The sequence below is a fragment of the Misgurnus anguillicaudatus genome, chromosome 16 (assembly GCF_027580225.2).
Source record: "Misgurnus anguillicaudatus chromosome 16, ASM2758022v2, whole genome shotgun sequence".
NCBI lineage: Eukaryota > Metazoa > Chordata > Actinopteri > Cypriniformes > Cobitidae > Misgurnus > Misgurnus anguillicaudatus.
Genome location: NC_073352.2, coordinates 31,106,781 through 31,123,764, shown reverse-complemented (window position 1 = coordinate 31,123,764; position 16,984 = coordinate 31,106,781). Strand labels below are relative to the sequence as shown.

Sequence of the window (16,984 nt, the reverse complement as noted above, 5' to 3'; positions counted from 1 at the left end):
ACCCAGCATTTTTTAGAGTGCAGTGACTTTCAGAGGAGTTAAAATATTTTGGACAATTTTTTTGCAATCACATACATGCACTCAAAAAAATGCTGGGTTATTTTCAACCCAGCGTTGGGTCAAAAAGGTTCAAGCCCAGCAGCTGGGTTGAAATTAACCCAGAACATTGTTATATTTGACACAACAAGTTAAAACAACCCAGCATTTTGACTTAAAACAACCCAGCATGGGGTAAATTTTAACCCGTTTTTGGGTCAAATATAACATTTTCTGGGTTCATTTATCCCAACAGCCAGGTTCGCTGAAAATAACCCAGCATTTATTAGTATAATAAAGTGATAACAACAATGCATATGTGTTTTTATCTTCTTTAAAACTGAAAAAGTTACTTTTTCTCCCATGGAATCAGGCTGCGAAACATGTATTGGTACTTTTTAAGAGATGGTACGGGTTGGAATCCCTCACACGGTGCACTCAGGGAGGCACGCGACTTGTTCTCTACCCTACGAGGTGTTTTCGGATGAACTGAATTCACGTCTGCATGTTAATCTCTTTAGTCCACCAGCCAAAAGGCAGAGAGCACATTACAGTACATCAAGATGCTGCGCTCCTCTGCCTTTCCTTTCCCAGATCCCTACAGCAGAGTATCACAGCATGAATTCATCTCAAGACTTTCTGCCCCCTGCTGTCTGTGTCTGGCTGAGTGTGTGTCTGTGTCTTTGTGTGAAGTGTGTCTGGATGGGTCACAAAGAATAGCACGCCGGCTCTGCAGTTCATTCAACACGGGTAACAAGGTGAGTCTGTTTGACTCTAGATTGGCCCGACTCTCGACTCTCCAGCCCTGAAGGCTGTCTCCCGACAAGCCAGTTTCTATCTTCCTTTCTCTATTTTTTCCTCCTTTTTCCCCATGCTTTCTTTCCAGGGGCTCAATTATGGAAGGATGGTTCTCAAGCGCCCAGCGAGAGCAGATCAGCTGACCCGGGAGAGCAAGCCATCCGACAGGTCCCCTAACAATGATAAATCACATACGCACACCGAGGCTGGTGAACAGCGGTTCACCGCACACACACACACACATATAAACATATACAGGCTTACTATACTAATAAAGAACTGGTATAATGTGCCAACGTGCCAATGGAGAGGAAGTCAATAGATCAGACTACCGCTTTAAACAGGTGTATAATCGGGGTTATAGGGCAGACAGGGGCTAGTTGTCACACGGAGAGGTTGTATTAATCTCAATAACTAACAACTAAAGTCAAATATCCATTTGCACCACTATTTCTTTTTTATGTTTGGTCTGTATAAAACTATAAATATGAATACTCCACATTTACTTGGCAGACAGGTTAACGGTTTTATCCAAAGTGCATTCAAACTATAATATGTGTGTTCCCTGGCAATCAAACTCATGACCTTATAATGCTGAGATGCAGATGAAATGTATTTGTTTTTACAAATAAACACAACATCCACACAAACTTAGTGTTGCTAATGGAGATAACTATTTATAAGACGCGCTGTAATCCAGGTGTCCGAATGAGTGGATCTCACAGGCTGTTAACCTCCTGGCAGCCTGGGACCGTCTGTGAGCATGTGTGCCGAATTCCAGCGAGAAATACAGGACCTGAATCACGTCCATATTCCTGATCTATCTGGACAGAAAGGTGCATGCTGACGGCCAAACCCGGGACTGGAAATGAAATTATAGATAAACCTGATACACGTCTGGCCTCGGCAAAGGTCGCCAGGCAAGCGCAGCTGGGTTTCTGAATGTAGGGGCCATCACTGGCAAGCATACACATATTACACACGCTGCACGCAAAGATGCACAAGTTTTTGCTTTAAACAAACAATTTCAAACAGCAAATATATATATATATTAATGACACAATATAAGTGCCACAGTGGCACAAATGCACAGCCTGAAACATCTCGCATGGTTACTTTCTAAACCTTTGTATTTGTTTATTTATTTGCCTATTTGCATGCTCAATTACTTATTCATTTACTTAGTTATTTATTTACCTACTTACTGCTTTATGTATTTGCTCGGTTATTTATTTATAGGACTGTGTCAAAAATTCTCGGCACCAGGAGCAAAATAAAGGCGAGGGAAAAAAGCTTATTGAGTTTTCCTCTTGAATGTATAAGTATATAAGAGGTGATGGCTGGCTTTCCCCTCTCTACAAATCACACCATCAAAGCAGCCAGACAATGTATGCTCACTATTAGTATCAATTTACAAATAAACTGCTTTTTTGGTGACTGGATCTCAGATGTCAGATTTTGATAAATGGTTTCAATTTGGCAACTGTTTCAAAATGTCAGTCCGCATCAGATCTGATCCCCTCCTACACCAGCGCCCTGCCCGAAAGAATCTCTCTCACTTAGCGTCCCGCCTTTTTAGGGGAAAATAATCTTTTCATACTAACCAGGCGGCAAACCGCCCAGGGCACCTGACTGCACATTCAGTTTTTTCGTGCGTGATTCATGCATGTGTGTTTTGCATACTGTAGACACTCGCATGCATATCTCCTTTTTCTTTTTGCTTTGTTTGCTTGTTGCTGCCCCAAAGTGGCAGCGAGCCACCAGCATGGATGTAACCTCCATCTCACCCTCTCAAAGCCAGCATCACACGAACAGTTGCTTTTTCATTCACACGCCTGTGTGCGATGTTGCTTCTACGCTGTCAAACTCAAGACCCTCAGGCTTTGAGAATCAAGGTTTGGTGTGCAAACTCGGGAGAACGTTTGAAGTATAGATGTGGCTGTTTTTAGACATTTTGAACACACTAACCTTAGGTAACCTCTCCGGGTCTCCGGGATGACGAGGAATGACCTTTTGTAACCTCTGGAAGCCGTAGTCTATGGTGGGTTCGTTCAGAGCTGAAGGGAAACACAAAATATATATTTGATTTAATTGGAGAAGTTTCTTAGACAGAGGAGATGATGGCATTTTTGTTATGTATCCAGAATTGGAATCAGTGTTTGTACAAATATCAGTGTTTGTACATTCACATTAATGTGCGTTAATATGCATTTGGCAGACATTTTCATTCAGGTGATATAAGGTATACATTTTTTATCAGCTGTGTTTTCCTGTGAACCAAACCCATGATGTTGGAGCTACACATTCATGTATATTTGTCCCCCTGGTGTTTACATTTGTCCCGGTGGCATCAATCCAGGCTTCCTCCTGCGCAAATTTGTTTTATGAAGTGTTTAGTAAGACCCTATGGCCTTTGCTTCCCTCTTCACGCTTCTTATTGTCACAAACTCTAACCTTTCCTGCCTAATTCAATTCCTTTCTTCTCACTCAACTCTTCTCGCGGTTGATTTTATTCTCTTGCTTCTCCGCTTAGCCTCTCTTCCCCATTTGTGCGAATGCGAACGCCGAAAGAAACACCCGGAAAGAAGTTAGGGAGATATTTCTCCATAATCAAGCCCATTAATCATAAAAGGCTGTCAAATTTGACTTTGGGGACAATTTGTCAGCCTTCTTGCCCGGTCCTCTTTTGTCACCGTTCCTTCTTGTATTCCGTAAGGATGATTGACAGTCCAAACGCCGGCAAGTAGAATACCTAGTTTGCGCTAATATGCATAAGCGGTGCTTTCATGAATAAGAATAAGGTGGCTGCGCGGGAGCAGGGGCATCTTTTCAAAGGGCCCGGCGCCGTTTGTCGTGCGCTGCAAATAGATGTTATTACCATTATAACAATATTTGTTTTCTTTCCTCGTGAATGGCCCTCGCCGAGCTGCTAAATCAAATTTGTTTGAGCCCGTTTCACAGAAAGGAGGAGAGAAGTGCTCGTGGAGTGACGGGTTGGAGGGGGTGTGTGGTGGTCTTTGGGACTCTGTGGCCCTGTGGCGGTGAGAGAACGGTCCCTCGGGAGGCTGTGAGGAAGGTGCTGTGGATCTGGTTCAAGAGAAATGTACACTGATCTAATGCAGTTTGATTAGGTTCAGTAAGTGATGGAGGTGTCAATGTGTCATTTTTGAAAAGTCTGCCATGTGATAATAGTCACATCTGTAGATAAAGGTGTCAGGAAAAACTGTGTAAGGAGATGGAATCAAATAAAATAAGTGAAAGAAAGAAAATGTGTTATAGAAAATAAAGGAATGAGAAGGAAAAAGAACAGAAGAAATAAAGAAGGGAAGTAAGCAAGGAGGAAATGAATAAGGAAAGGAAAGGAAAGGAAAGGAAAGGAAAGGAAAGGAAAGGAAAGGAAAGGAAAGGAAAGGAAAGGAAAGGAAAGGAAAGGAAAGGAAGGATGGATGGATGGAAAGGATGGAACGGAAAGAAAAGGATGGATGGAAGGAAGAACAATAATAGAAGAATTAGACCAAAAGAACCAAAAAAAAGAAAGAAAGTAAAGGAACAAAAAAATTAAGAAATGATGAAGGGAAGGAATGGAGGAAGAAAATAGGTTAGGAAGAAAGAAAGGAAAAAATATAAAAGAATAGGAGTAAGAATTAAAAAAAAATATGAAGATAGAAAAAATATATTAAGAAAATGAAGGAAGGGGAGAAAAAATAAAAGCAGAAAGAAAGAAGGGAAGGAAGCAAGAAAAGAAAGGATGAAAGGAATAAGGAATGAAGGAAGGATGAAAGAAAGAAAGAAAAAGAATATGAAATAATTTGATCAAAAGAACTAAAAAAGAGAAAGAAAAAAAGAAAAGGAACAAAAGGATGAAGTGAAGGAAGGGAGGAAGAAAAAAGATAGCAAGAAAATGAAGGAAGAAAGGATGAAAGGAATAAGAAAAGAGAAAGGAAGGAAGGATGGATAAAAGGAAACAAGGAAGATAACAAAAAGATAAAGAAAGCATGAATGGAAGGAAGGAAGAACAATAAAAGAGTAAGAAATAATTAGACCAAAAGAACTACAAAAAAGAAAGGAAGGAAGAAAGAAAGAATAGGAACAAAAAGATGAAGAAAGAAGGAAGGTAAGGAAGAAAGTATGAAATTAATAAGGAAAGGAAGGATGGATGGATGAATGGATGAAGGGAAGAACAATAATAGAAAAATTAGACCAAAAGAACTAAAAAAGAGAAAGAAAGGGAACAAAAAAGGAAAAAGGGAAGGAAGGGAGGAAGAAAGAAAAGGGGTTAGGAAGAAAGAAAAATGAAAGAATAAGAGAAAAAAATAAAAATAAATATAAAGAAAAGAAATAAAATATAGTAAGAAAATAAAGAAAGCATGGAAAGAAAGGATGAATGGAATAAGTAAGGAAAAAATAAGAAAGGAAGGATGGAAGGAAGGAAGGAATATAACAAAAAAGATGAAGAAAGGAAAAGTGGAAGGAAAGAAGGAAGGAAGAACAATAAAAGAAAAAGAGTAAGAAATAATTAAGACCAAAAGAACTAAAAAAGAGAAAGGAAGGAAGGAAGACAGAAAGAATAGGAACAAAACAGATAAAGGAAGGAAGGAAGGAAGAACAATAAAAGAATAAGAATATGAAAATTAGAACAAAAGAAATAAAAAGAAGAAAGGAAGGAAGGAGATCGAAAGAAAGAACGTCTGTGATAGCAATTTCACAAATCAATCACATAAAACTTGTACTTTAATGAACCAGTGGACAGGAGACACAAGGAGGAGGGGTTTGTCTTTCTATCACCCCCCCCCAAGAAATTAAGCCCATTACTTCTCTTATTAAAATCCCCCTGAACTTTGACCCCAGCGCCCCATTGGCTGCCTGCAGGGCCTGTGTCCTCTCAGCCAATCGATACGGCTGCCTCCCGCGGAGAAGTGGGAGTAATTGGAGAGTGTGTGTGCGCGGGCCGAACCCTGACCCCGCCTGCATTACACAGCCCATATGAAGATAGATTGCCTGATTTAGTGTAAACATATGCTGCAATTCTAGCCATCAGTGCCACTTTCTCTGTCGTAATTTGTATTGATTTTTTCTCCCTTCCTCTCAGCCATCCACGCGCCTTTGCGGTGCCTGACGTGTGATTTCGAAAAGGGAAAGATAATGCAGTTCGGTGAAGAGGTGGCAAGAGGGCGAGCACGAGCGAGCGGGTGCGTTAGATGAGACGAAGAGAGGGATGTATATTTATTATTAATTTAATCATCTCCTTATTGCAGGCGCTGTGGGGCTGATTTCCCCTTTTAGATGTCCGGTGGGACAGTACAACACAATGAGATGCCACAAACAGGATAGAATTGGGTAAAATGGATCTCTGTATGCTTGTACCGTATCTATAATGCTTTCTACAATCCTCTTCTCGCGTGTTCCATCGTAAGTACCGTAGCGTAACCCCAGATCAAGTCTAAATCGTCTACGCCCTTCGACACATCACAATCCTCTCACGCAAAAACAGAGAACGCTTGACCTATAGCAGGCAGTTAACCTGAATTCAACACAGCTCACCGTGGCTCGATCTATCTAGCAAATTAGACGTTGTGCGTGCAACTCTAAAATCAATCCCAGCATACCTCTCTCGTCTTATTACACGCTACACAGAGGTCATATAGGGCTCACTGGGAAACCACGCAACACTTACCAACTCATGATAGACTAATGAGTCTGATATGTTTTGGAGAGAATTAAAAGAACAGAAGATCAGACATAACCAAAAAATGCTCAGATGCAAAACGCTCTAAAGGTGTCATGCACATTAAATAGCGCAAGCTTAGTCAGATAGCGTCTACTTCAAAATGCTAAATATACGTTAGCAGCCAATGTTAATCGCTAATGGTTTGGGACAAATATGATGTTATTTAATGTTAAACTAAGCGGCGCGACAGGGATTTGAGCAGTGTCCAGAGTGTGGACAGACGGCGCCATTCATAGAAAATAATGTGTTCTGTTTTTAGATTCATGGCGCAACGCGATGTGTCGCTTCTCGGTCCACTTAGCGTGAGTTCACACCAGCCGCATTTGGGGCGTCAAATTCGCATCTAGTTTGCCTCTTTTGAGTTTACTCGCTTTATTTGTGCGTGAAATTGTAGTCATCGAGACATTCACACGGAAATTTGCGTCATGAGAGGGGCTTCTGCGACTCCGCTCGCATTCCTGTAATCACGTCACTACTAGAGCAAGCTCCTGATTGGTTAATGCGGCACGTTTTCCCGCCAAAGTTCAAATTTGTCAACTCGCGCAATTCGTAAAAAAGTGCAATTTAAACACAGTTTAATATATATGTATTTGCGTTTGAATAGTCGCTTTACCGCTTTCGGGCATTTTTTATAAAACAACACCCCTCCGTCATCTTCTTCGTTGGATAACTCTTCTCGTGATAGCAAAGTGTGCATTGAATGAACACTTTGGGATCTTGCCCCAAGTAGTAGGTCATCCGGGTACTACTACTGTTTTTAAAATACTGCTCACCTCGCCTACTGCTTTTTGCCTACTATATAGTATGGAAATAGATGGTTTTGGGCTGCAGCCTTGGTTAAAATTTTTTTAATAAGGTTATTCGTGTTGCTTAAGTCATGGGTTAAATTCCTAGCGAATGCACGCACTCAATGTATAGTTTGAATGCACTGGACTTCTTAAAGGGGACATGAAAGTCAGGAAAATATGAGTTTTCCATGTTGAAGTCCTATAATTGGGTCCCCAGTGCTTCCATCAACCTAGTAAACCATTATCTGCAAGCATGTGAAAAAATAGGTCATTGAAATTTGGCTCCCTTTGTGATGTCAGAAGGGGATCTTATTATAAACATACAATCTCTTAATCTGCAACTATCCAACTATGGCACTGCCATTTAGTGCATAGAGAGAGGAGAGAGAGAATAATTGATAGTACAATTAAGTTTTAATTTCAAAAAACCACCATTATGGTGATCAGTGTTTGAATTTCATCAGCTCATTTGCATTTAAAAAGACACACCCACAAATTTTTGCTCACACCTACAAAGTGGCAATTTTAACATGCTATAATAAATTATCTATTTGATATTTTGAGCTAGAACTTCACATTTGTACTCTGGGGACACTAAAGATGTACATCTTAAAAAAGTCTTGTGAAATGTCCCCTTTAATGCATAAAAGTTACTGAAACACTTGAGCTTTAAAAGTCATTGTAAGTTGGCCTGCATCTCGATCAGACCTCCAGAAACTATCAAAACACTTCATTTCCCAAACCTCTGAAAATCGCAATCCCCACTATACCAACCTGTCTACCGGCAAATATGTATACATTTAGTCTGCATTTGTTTACATCGATGTTTTCCGTTGGGCTTACAACTATTTACCCTCCTCTGTTTTTCTATTTACATTCTCCTGTCCCCACTTTCCAAAAGGGCCCCTGACTGATCATGTTTCTCTTCTCCCTGATGGCGTCTGTCTTAACAACATGGGAGCTTTTTAGGTAACATATCCATTCCTGTTCTCTCCTCTTTAACCCACATGATGCTGTGATTGTAAGCGTAGTCACGCCCCCCGGCCACCATCCAAACCTTGCGTCTACGGCATTCAGATAGAGGCTATTTCAGCGGTCTCCTTTTAACGCAGACTGAACGATTTCAGATGGAGCCCACAGTCCGTCTAAAACACTTGATCAAGTCCTGCTCCATCTGTGGGAGGCGCTTTGATGGAATGGGGAATTTGATGCCGGGTTGGATTCCGACACAACACACCTCAATTTCTCATTTTCATGTGCTACATGATTGATATGGGAGAGAATCGCTCCGAGCGGCTCTTCCACCTGCAGATGGGTAGCTTGCACTTAGATTGGTCGTCTACTCTTTAGGGGCAAGACATTTGCAGATGCACAACGGGGTGACGTGAGGGGTGTGAATGGAAAGGAAGTGATTTGTTTTCCTCCTCTAGTCTGTCAAGTGTCGCTCTGCTATCGCAGTGAGGTCGCCGATCTGGCATGTTGACAAACGTCTGAAGACCCCCTATCGTGTGCCATTGATTCGAACCCATCCGTCTAGTCCTTGCATCAGAAAGGTTACGACGTGCGAAAATAGATGCAAGCCCATGTGGCCATGAGCTTCTGCTATGCAGGAAAAATCAGAATGCACTTCACCCACCACACCACTCTTAAGAAATAAAACAAGAAGTGAGATTCAAAGTGCAAGTTCTGATCAATCATTACGGACCGCTCCCCCATCCCTAACCCTTGCAATCCTCAAACAACCCTACCTCCTCTTCCCTGGATCGATCTTCATAGAAATTTCATGAACTTTAAACTGTGATTGACAGTAGAGGCAGGCAGCGCAGGCTTCTTTAAAGTGGAGAGCCACCAGGGAAGATGAAGAGAAGCCCACCCCGGCCCCTTTAAGCACACAGACAACAGAGATCTCTGCTCACACTGAAACAAACCACACACTTTTAATTACGGCTTGAACGCACTTCGCTGTTATGGCAGCAATTAGGAAAGCTGAGCTACGTGATCTGACCTCAATTTACCCGTGTGACATCACACCTTGAAACACTGTCTGGCTTTATTGGGTAGATCACCATCAAATGATTCTCGCTTACTAAAATAAAAGGGACATGATGGGGCATCTTTATTTCAAGAAATCACTTGTTATATCACTTTGCTGGTGTCTGTCATCACATGTGAGATAAGATCAGTGGGATGTAAGAAGAGGATGTGAGCGTTTGATGAGCTGCAAAGGGCTTTTCTCCACCAGGGGATCGTGCCTTTGCTCAATTCATATCCCTATCAAAGGAGTCACTTTTCTCTTTAAGAGGAGACCCTTGGAACCAATGCTGGGTAATTAGTCGTTTCACGGGGGGACACTTTAGGCTGTGACTCCAAAATAATAACAGGCTCCTCAGGTGGGGTAGCATGGCTTTGAGGCACACTTCCTTGACGTGTCACTCAACTTAATCAAGGCGCTACAGAGGCAATTACCCAGAAGATGATTAACATATCTAGCCGGTGAGGCAAACGGATGCAAGCAGTAATCATTAGGACAGCGTCACTTCTTGGTCTCCGAGGAGAGGGGAAGAAAAAGAGAGTGAATGAGTGAAGTTAAAAGACGGGAGCTGGTGTATTAACATCACATCTACTTCACTTGTTTTGTTTTTCTACAAGTTATTCCACTGCACTTTCTAAGGAGAAAAACTGATCATGTTTATGTTTTTTACTGGAGCGATAGTTCTGCATGCGTCGTGCTTGACCTTTTGACGTGATAACATAATACGTAAGATCACGCTGGCACATCACATGGCTAGTACAAGATGAGAAGTGGTTAAAAAGTACTTTTTGGGCAAAAATGATTATAGTTTTGCTAGATAAGACTCGGTTGTGATCGTTTGGAGCCTTTTGAAGCTGCAATGCAAACAGCAATTTTAAACTGCTTTGAAACTGTAAACTTCCACTAAAGTCAGCTACTATTAAAACAACTGACTAACATGTACTACAGTCAGGATGATATTGACAGACCACCTCCTACAGTGAGACTCTCAAACACATCCAAGCTGTGAAGCCACCATACGTAATAATGACATCAAGCCAGGTCCTGTTCTACGTGCTCAGCAGCCCCGCGTAGCTCATCCAGCGAAACGTTCCACTAATGTGTTCCATCTGCCAGTGCTGAGGATGAAAAGGTAACAAAGTGGCCCATTGTTCCACGGTCTGGGCAACAAGTGAACTGCTCCTGGTCCCTCTCCGAGCTGCCTCTTTAGGAAAGGCCTTTGAGAAACATCAGGGACCGTGTCCACCGAGCTTGTGCCATTAGACTTAAGTGCCAGATTTAAAGAGCTTGTACGCTGGATGGTGCCAGAACTTCTGGCTGATGTGAGAACACAAAAAGCAGGTTCCAAAACCAGCCAGTGATTTTAAGTTGCAGACCAGCTGGGCGCTCCTTGGTTTTCCAATCAACTCTTCTGGCCTCAGGCTGTGGCAATTACATTCACTCAAACTAGATTGAGAAAATCTTTGCAGTGTGGCTTTGACATCCAATCCCACCCTTACACAGATTCACAACGTTTGTTCCAGCACTGCGTCCCTACATTTCCACAAGACTCTCAACAGAGATGCAGCTCAAAAACGTTCATAAGTTTTACCTTCAGTTTTGGCAATACCCTTATGCATGAAGTGTCCTTTTGCAATGCAGATGAAGCTCCCCCGGGAGCAATCCAGCCTAGTCTACAACCCCATGGTGGCCATTAGCTTCAAAACAACCCCCTTTCTACAATTGCTGCTTAAATAAGAAGAGAAAAAGGACAAGGAACATAGTTGGGCAGGTGGTTAAGAAAATCGTTTATTCTGCCACCGTCCAACCCAGCACCCTATTTAGGGCACCCCGTACTTTTTTAAACCAAAGGTCTCAACCGGCAAAGATGCTACAGCTCTTGTTTGCAATGCCAAAGGCTATCAGCCTGAAAGACATCAGGCATGTTCTGACAGGCAGTTAGCTGCCCTAGAGACCAGTATACTTCATATTAACAGTCCCGCACCTTCAGTACTCTCAGCCGCTGTCTCCAAGATATTGTGCAATTGCTTGGAATGCATACAGCACCGCTAGGGGAATAAAGCCTCCATCATGGAAGGATGCTTCAGATACAACTGATGCATTTCCTTGACTGCAATTAAATTAATCAAGTAAAATTGTATGTGTTTAATGTTTTTTTAAATTCTTAATAATGCCAAAGAAAAAAAATCCTTAAAGGGGATAGTTTAACAAAAAATGTACATTCTGTCATCATTTACACCCCTCATGTTGTTTCAACAAACCTGTATACGTTTATTTGTTCTGCTGAACACAAAGGAAGATATTTGTAATGACGCAGGAAAACAGAAGCACCATTGACATCCATAGTAGAAAAAAATACTACTTTGAAAGTCAATGGTGCTCAAAATCTCTTCCTTTGTGATGACCGAATTTTTATTTTTGGGTGAACTATACCTTTAATTATTATACTTTATACTACGGGTATGTTGAATGCTGATTGGTTGAGAAATGTTCCACGGGTATGCATTCTTTTTTGATAAACGCACCTCTAACTTGATAAATGTCTTAAAAATAGGCACCAGAGCAATGTTTGTGGTAACCGTGGTATAAGTGGAATAATTGACTCCGGTCCTATAAATTATGTAAGGAATAATTGACTACGGGCCATTGAATTATAAGACAATAATGCACACCCATGGTGGTAATGTGGCACGACGCGAAGCGGAGGACTGGAGTAAATTATTCCTCTTATACCACGGTTACCACAAACATTGCTCTGGTGCCTATTTTTAAGACATTTGACAAGTTAGGTGTGCGTTTATCAAAAAATAATGCATACCCACGGAACATTTCTCAACCAATCAGAATACAGCATTCAACAGACCCGTAGTATAATTGAAAATAATGCACACACGTGGTGTAAGCATTACCACCTTGGGTGTGCATTATTTTCGTATAATTCAACGGCCGTCGTCAATTATTCCTTACATATTTTTGGGTTTACTTAGTATTTCAATTCAAAGCTTAGCAATTTAGGACGTTCAAGAATTAACTTTCTAATAAAAACACTATGCAAACTGGTGCCTTTCACAAACACATCTTCTTCGGCACACTGCTAGCTTTTTATGCTAAAAAGCTAACAGGCTATACTGTAACCAGTCTGGATGCCTGATGTACTACGATGCTGTCATTTAGTCGTATCAAACAGAATACATTACTTCTCGTCACATGCGTTATTATGATTACTATGGCAGTGGCAGTAAGTTACTGACGATTGGGAGGGTTGTGTTAGCGTAAGCTGGATCCATGCCGCCAGTCTCAAAGCTTGTAATGTATAGATCAATGTGGCCGTAGGGGAAAGACGATCAATGGCTGTTGAGTTATTGCAGTATTTGGCTACTGATTTTAGAGAGCTGTGTTTTCCCAGGAAAGTCAATACCCTCAGGCACTTCACACTCATCTCGCCCTCCTTCCTCCAAACCTAACACCTGGGGAGTCTTAACCCCTGGAGAGAGAGAGAGAAAGAGAGCACGAGAGAGAGAAAGAGACAAGCGCTGGTAGACTGAAGGACTTAATGATGCATGCAGGCAGAAAGCAGAACTAACACAGAATTGGAGTGAAGAAGATCTCTCCGATGGGAGAACGAAACAGAAGAGGGTAAATGTGAGAAAGAGTGCGGTAATAGTTATCAGGTACCAGCTGCAACACAAAAAGTGAGAATGGACTTAACGTTCTGCTAATCTAACAAGATGTTCTAACTAGCCCGTGCCACAAGAGCCAATCTTTGACATATCCCTGAGGTGCTTTAGCTAGTGTTGAGGAGTACCTAGGGGGGTCAATCAACAAAATGCCTCGTACACATCGTATTGGACATAATCACCTAAACTTTAGAAGTCTGATCGACTGTGTTTGGATGATTTAAGGCTGTGCATGATCTCTGAAAGCCAATGTTGACATTTGAAATCACCTGAATCTGGACCTTCTTTTGATAGCCCCGCCCCACACATATGCAACCCAGGCAATGATGTCGTTAGTAGACACGCCCCTTACTGCTGATTGGCTACAAGTGTGTTTTGGTAGTCGGACAGATTCTTTTTTCCAGAGTGTTTTTCTAAAATCAAGCACCCCGCCTTTAATTTATTTTTTCTCTGTATCATTTTCCTTTTTTGTATAATAATATTTATTTTAATAATACAAATGTACATAAGATTTAGTTACATGCCATCTATAAATTATGATTTTCTAGTGATGTTGATGGTTTTTAGTGTAAATTGATCTTTTCAAATGCTGTTAATGCTATAGAGTGCCGCAAGGATGATGTATTTTTGTAAGCAAAACCCGGAAGCGAGTTAGCATTTTAGCACTTCCGGTTTCATCGTCCTAAAGTCAGTAGGTTTTTTAAATGGGGTTTTGGTTAAACTCCTTAAATAAGATCTTGGGTTTACAAGAGACCAATATATTTTCATATCATAAAAGTCATAAAACATACCAGTAATACCCCCACTTGTGACTTTTTAAAGCTTTAACATGTCCTTAAAAAAGCTGTTGAAAGCTTGGTGGTGGTGATGCTGTTGATGTTGAGAGAGCGTAGTGTAGTTCACTTGTAGCCTAAGGTTAGCTTTTCATTTCTAAAAAATGCATTTAGACTTCAAAATTTATAAAAGTTGTGTTCGTCTGTGAAGATTATCTTGTCGGACAAAACATCTAAGTGTTGTAAATAGGGCTGTCAAAAGATCAATTGCAATTAAGTGCATACAAAATAAAAGTTTGGTTTTGCATAATATATTTCTGTGTAATTATTACGTATATATAAATACACACATACATATATAAATTAAAATAAAAAAAATATTTTTGTATATTTTTAAAATGTATATACAATACAAAATATCAGAAAAATAATAAAAAAAAAAATTCCAAAAATCTATGGGAAAAAATGAATCGCCTTTTTGGTGAGATAACCAGTGCCCTGCTTACTTTCGGGTTGCCCTACAAAAATATGTCATCCCTGGGGCACTCTATAAACATAACCTCAATGTTATAGTGCGTTCACACCAGCCATAAAGGGATGGACATGGTCAGAAACAATGCTCAGGTAGGCAGATGCCCAATTGGCACTAAGGGACCTAAAGTGTGCCAAGATAACATCCCCCGCACGATAACACCACCACCAGCCTGCACAGTGGTAACAAGGCATGATGGATCCATGTTCTTATTCTGTTTATGCCAAATTCTGACTCTACCATCTGAATGTCTCAACAGAAATCGAGACTCATCAGACCAGGCAACATTTTCTCAGTCTTCAACGGTCCAATTTTGAAGTGTTTTTCCTATTTGTAGTGGAGATGAGTCGTACCCAGTGGGGTCTTCTACTGTTGTAGCCCATCCGCCTCAAGGTTGTGCGTGTTGTGGCTTCACAAATGCTTTGCTGCATACCTCGGTTGTAAAGAGTGTTTATTTCAGTCAAAGTTGCTCTTCTATCAGCTTGAATCAGTCGGCCCATTCTAATTAGATAATTGCATTAATGAGAAAATGACCGATGTGAACGCACAGTCAGAGTTTGGGTTTCAGAGTACTGTAGCTTCCCCAACACTAGCGCTAACATTTCAATGCAACAGCCAGCAGTTTCAGAGAGGTGCAATTTTCCTACAACAGCTCCAGATGCTTCAGTCTGATGAGATCACTTCCTGTGCTGATGTTAACACTACCATCCCACTTGCACAGAAGACATGTCTCTGAGCATTGCTACTTGTCTTTCTGCTCCCTGCTCTGCCAAAGATAAGACAGTCAGCTATAAACAGTGCAACGAGCACATTGGCTCTCTTCGATGCATTTCTGGGGTCCATTACTGGTAATGAAAAGAATATGATAAAAATTATTTGTGTCTGCGCATAGATGCCAGTTCCTTAGCTTAACGTACAGTACGCATCCACCAAAGCCCCTTCCCAATCCCTGCGGCCCGAATGCTTAATTTCTGATGACCTAAATGTATTCCTTTCAAAACATTCAAACTGGCTGGCGTTCATTTGGAAGCGGCTGACGATAAGGAGCGAGTTTGATTCGAGCTGGAATGCGGTGTAAAGTTGAGCTCACTGGGGCTTATGGGAAATCTCTTGTGGGAAAGACATCACTGAGGTTAGATGCTTTCTCGTCAATTATACGCAGTCTGCCTATTTAGTATTTAAAAGCCTGCTTTATTTCACATTCATGAATATCACACATCTCTGGCACAATAAATAAGTTGCTAGACGGACAGCCGTGCATCCACAAACTAAAATATGTATGTGTGAATCTAATTTACAGTGTACGAGAGATGCATTCTGGGAAACGAAAGGATTATGTATGCAGTGTCCGAAATAACATGTAGAAATTTTACACAAAAGAAGAAATTTTGAGGAATGTTTGTAACCAAACCGATCATGAGCCCCTTTGAGTATTCTTTTATCCTACTATGGAAGTCAACGGTGCCTCTGATCGTTTTGGTTACAATATTTATTGTAGCTATGTCTTCACTATGACATTGTTCTCTATCTTGTTTGACCTTCCATTTAGTTCTATCTCTGCTTTCCGATTCCAAGATATTCTACAGTTCTTTATTATTCATCTTTAACATTTGCAACAGCGGCTTCGCATTGAGAATATTCTTTTGAACTTTTTAAGTTCAATGCAGGATTCATAAAAGCGATGCGCTGTACAGCTGTCAGTCAAATCACCTTGTCGGTCCAAGCAGACATTAGCATTGCAAAGGAACGGCCGACTGTAAGACAGACTCGTCCTCTCCATTGTAAAAGTGTCTCTTTTTGCTGCTTACACAGCCTGTGCATCTGAATGAGAGGCGGGTTGAACAAAGAGAGTGAGAAATACACCGAGATAAAGCCGATGTTTTACAGACAGACCGAACACAGCTCTGACATTTTCTTATCGGACCAAACAGTCCCAGATCTGACCTTTCGCCTTCCTTGACTGGCATCTGGATTATTCCGATGGAATAATCGGTGTATGAAAAGCATCGATTTGACTAAATGATATACTCGCCCTCCCTGTCGGACGCAGGACGGACATCGGCCAAAGGTAAAGACACAGCCGGTATTGTCAAGCCAGCGTGTCATCTTGGGAAATTGTCTTTATGGACAGTAAAGCTTGCATGCTACAATACTTAAATGCTAACAAAGGACTTGAGAGACTAGACAAAAAGATCAACCTGTTAAAACGTGATAGAAATGTATTGTGATGCTGGTACTGTAAACGCTCCAGGCGGTGGTAAGTGTTGTATACCTGTGTAGACAAAGCGCCCCGGAGCTCCTTTGCAGAATTGCTTGGACTTGTAGGAAAGTGTGACCTCCACGACCCCAGGGATGTGTCTAGGGGGCGTCTGCACCCGGATCGCATGAGGTGTGATGAGCTGGAAGCCATCGGAGAACACGTTCAGTGGTCAACACTCAATACACAAGTACTTTCTCCAGTATATAAACAAGTGATATTGGAGCTAAAGAGGGATTCATTACTTAAAGGACACAGCTTATAGATTTTAGCCGTATATTGTGGAAGATGCTGTAGTTTTTTGGCCCTTTGAAAATGGGGGTCATTAAACTTTAGGTTCCCAGCAAGCAATAGCCATCGTTT

General features: G+C 41.2%; 1 protein-coding gene across 5 annotated transcripts in view; it reads right to left on the bottom strand.

Annotated features, from left to right (window-relative positions):
* The window catches only part of LOC129422543 (transcription factor COE3), a 115,094-nt gene that overhangs the window by 21,375 nt on the left and 76,735 nt on the right, over positions 1–16,984 (bottom strand). For all 5 annotated transcript variants that reach the window (XM_055178533.2, XM_055178534.2, XM_055178536.2 and 2 more), the window contains exons 10-11: positions 16,637–16,763; positions 2,803–2,891 (exon numbers count right to left, since the gene is read on the bottom strand). In XM_055178533.2, coding sequence (XP_055034508.1) covers positions 2,803–2,891; positions 16,637–16,763 — 216 coding nt within the window. The remainder of the gene's footprint in view (positions 1–2,802; positions 2,892–16,636; positions 16,764–16,984) is intronic.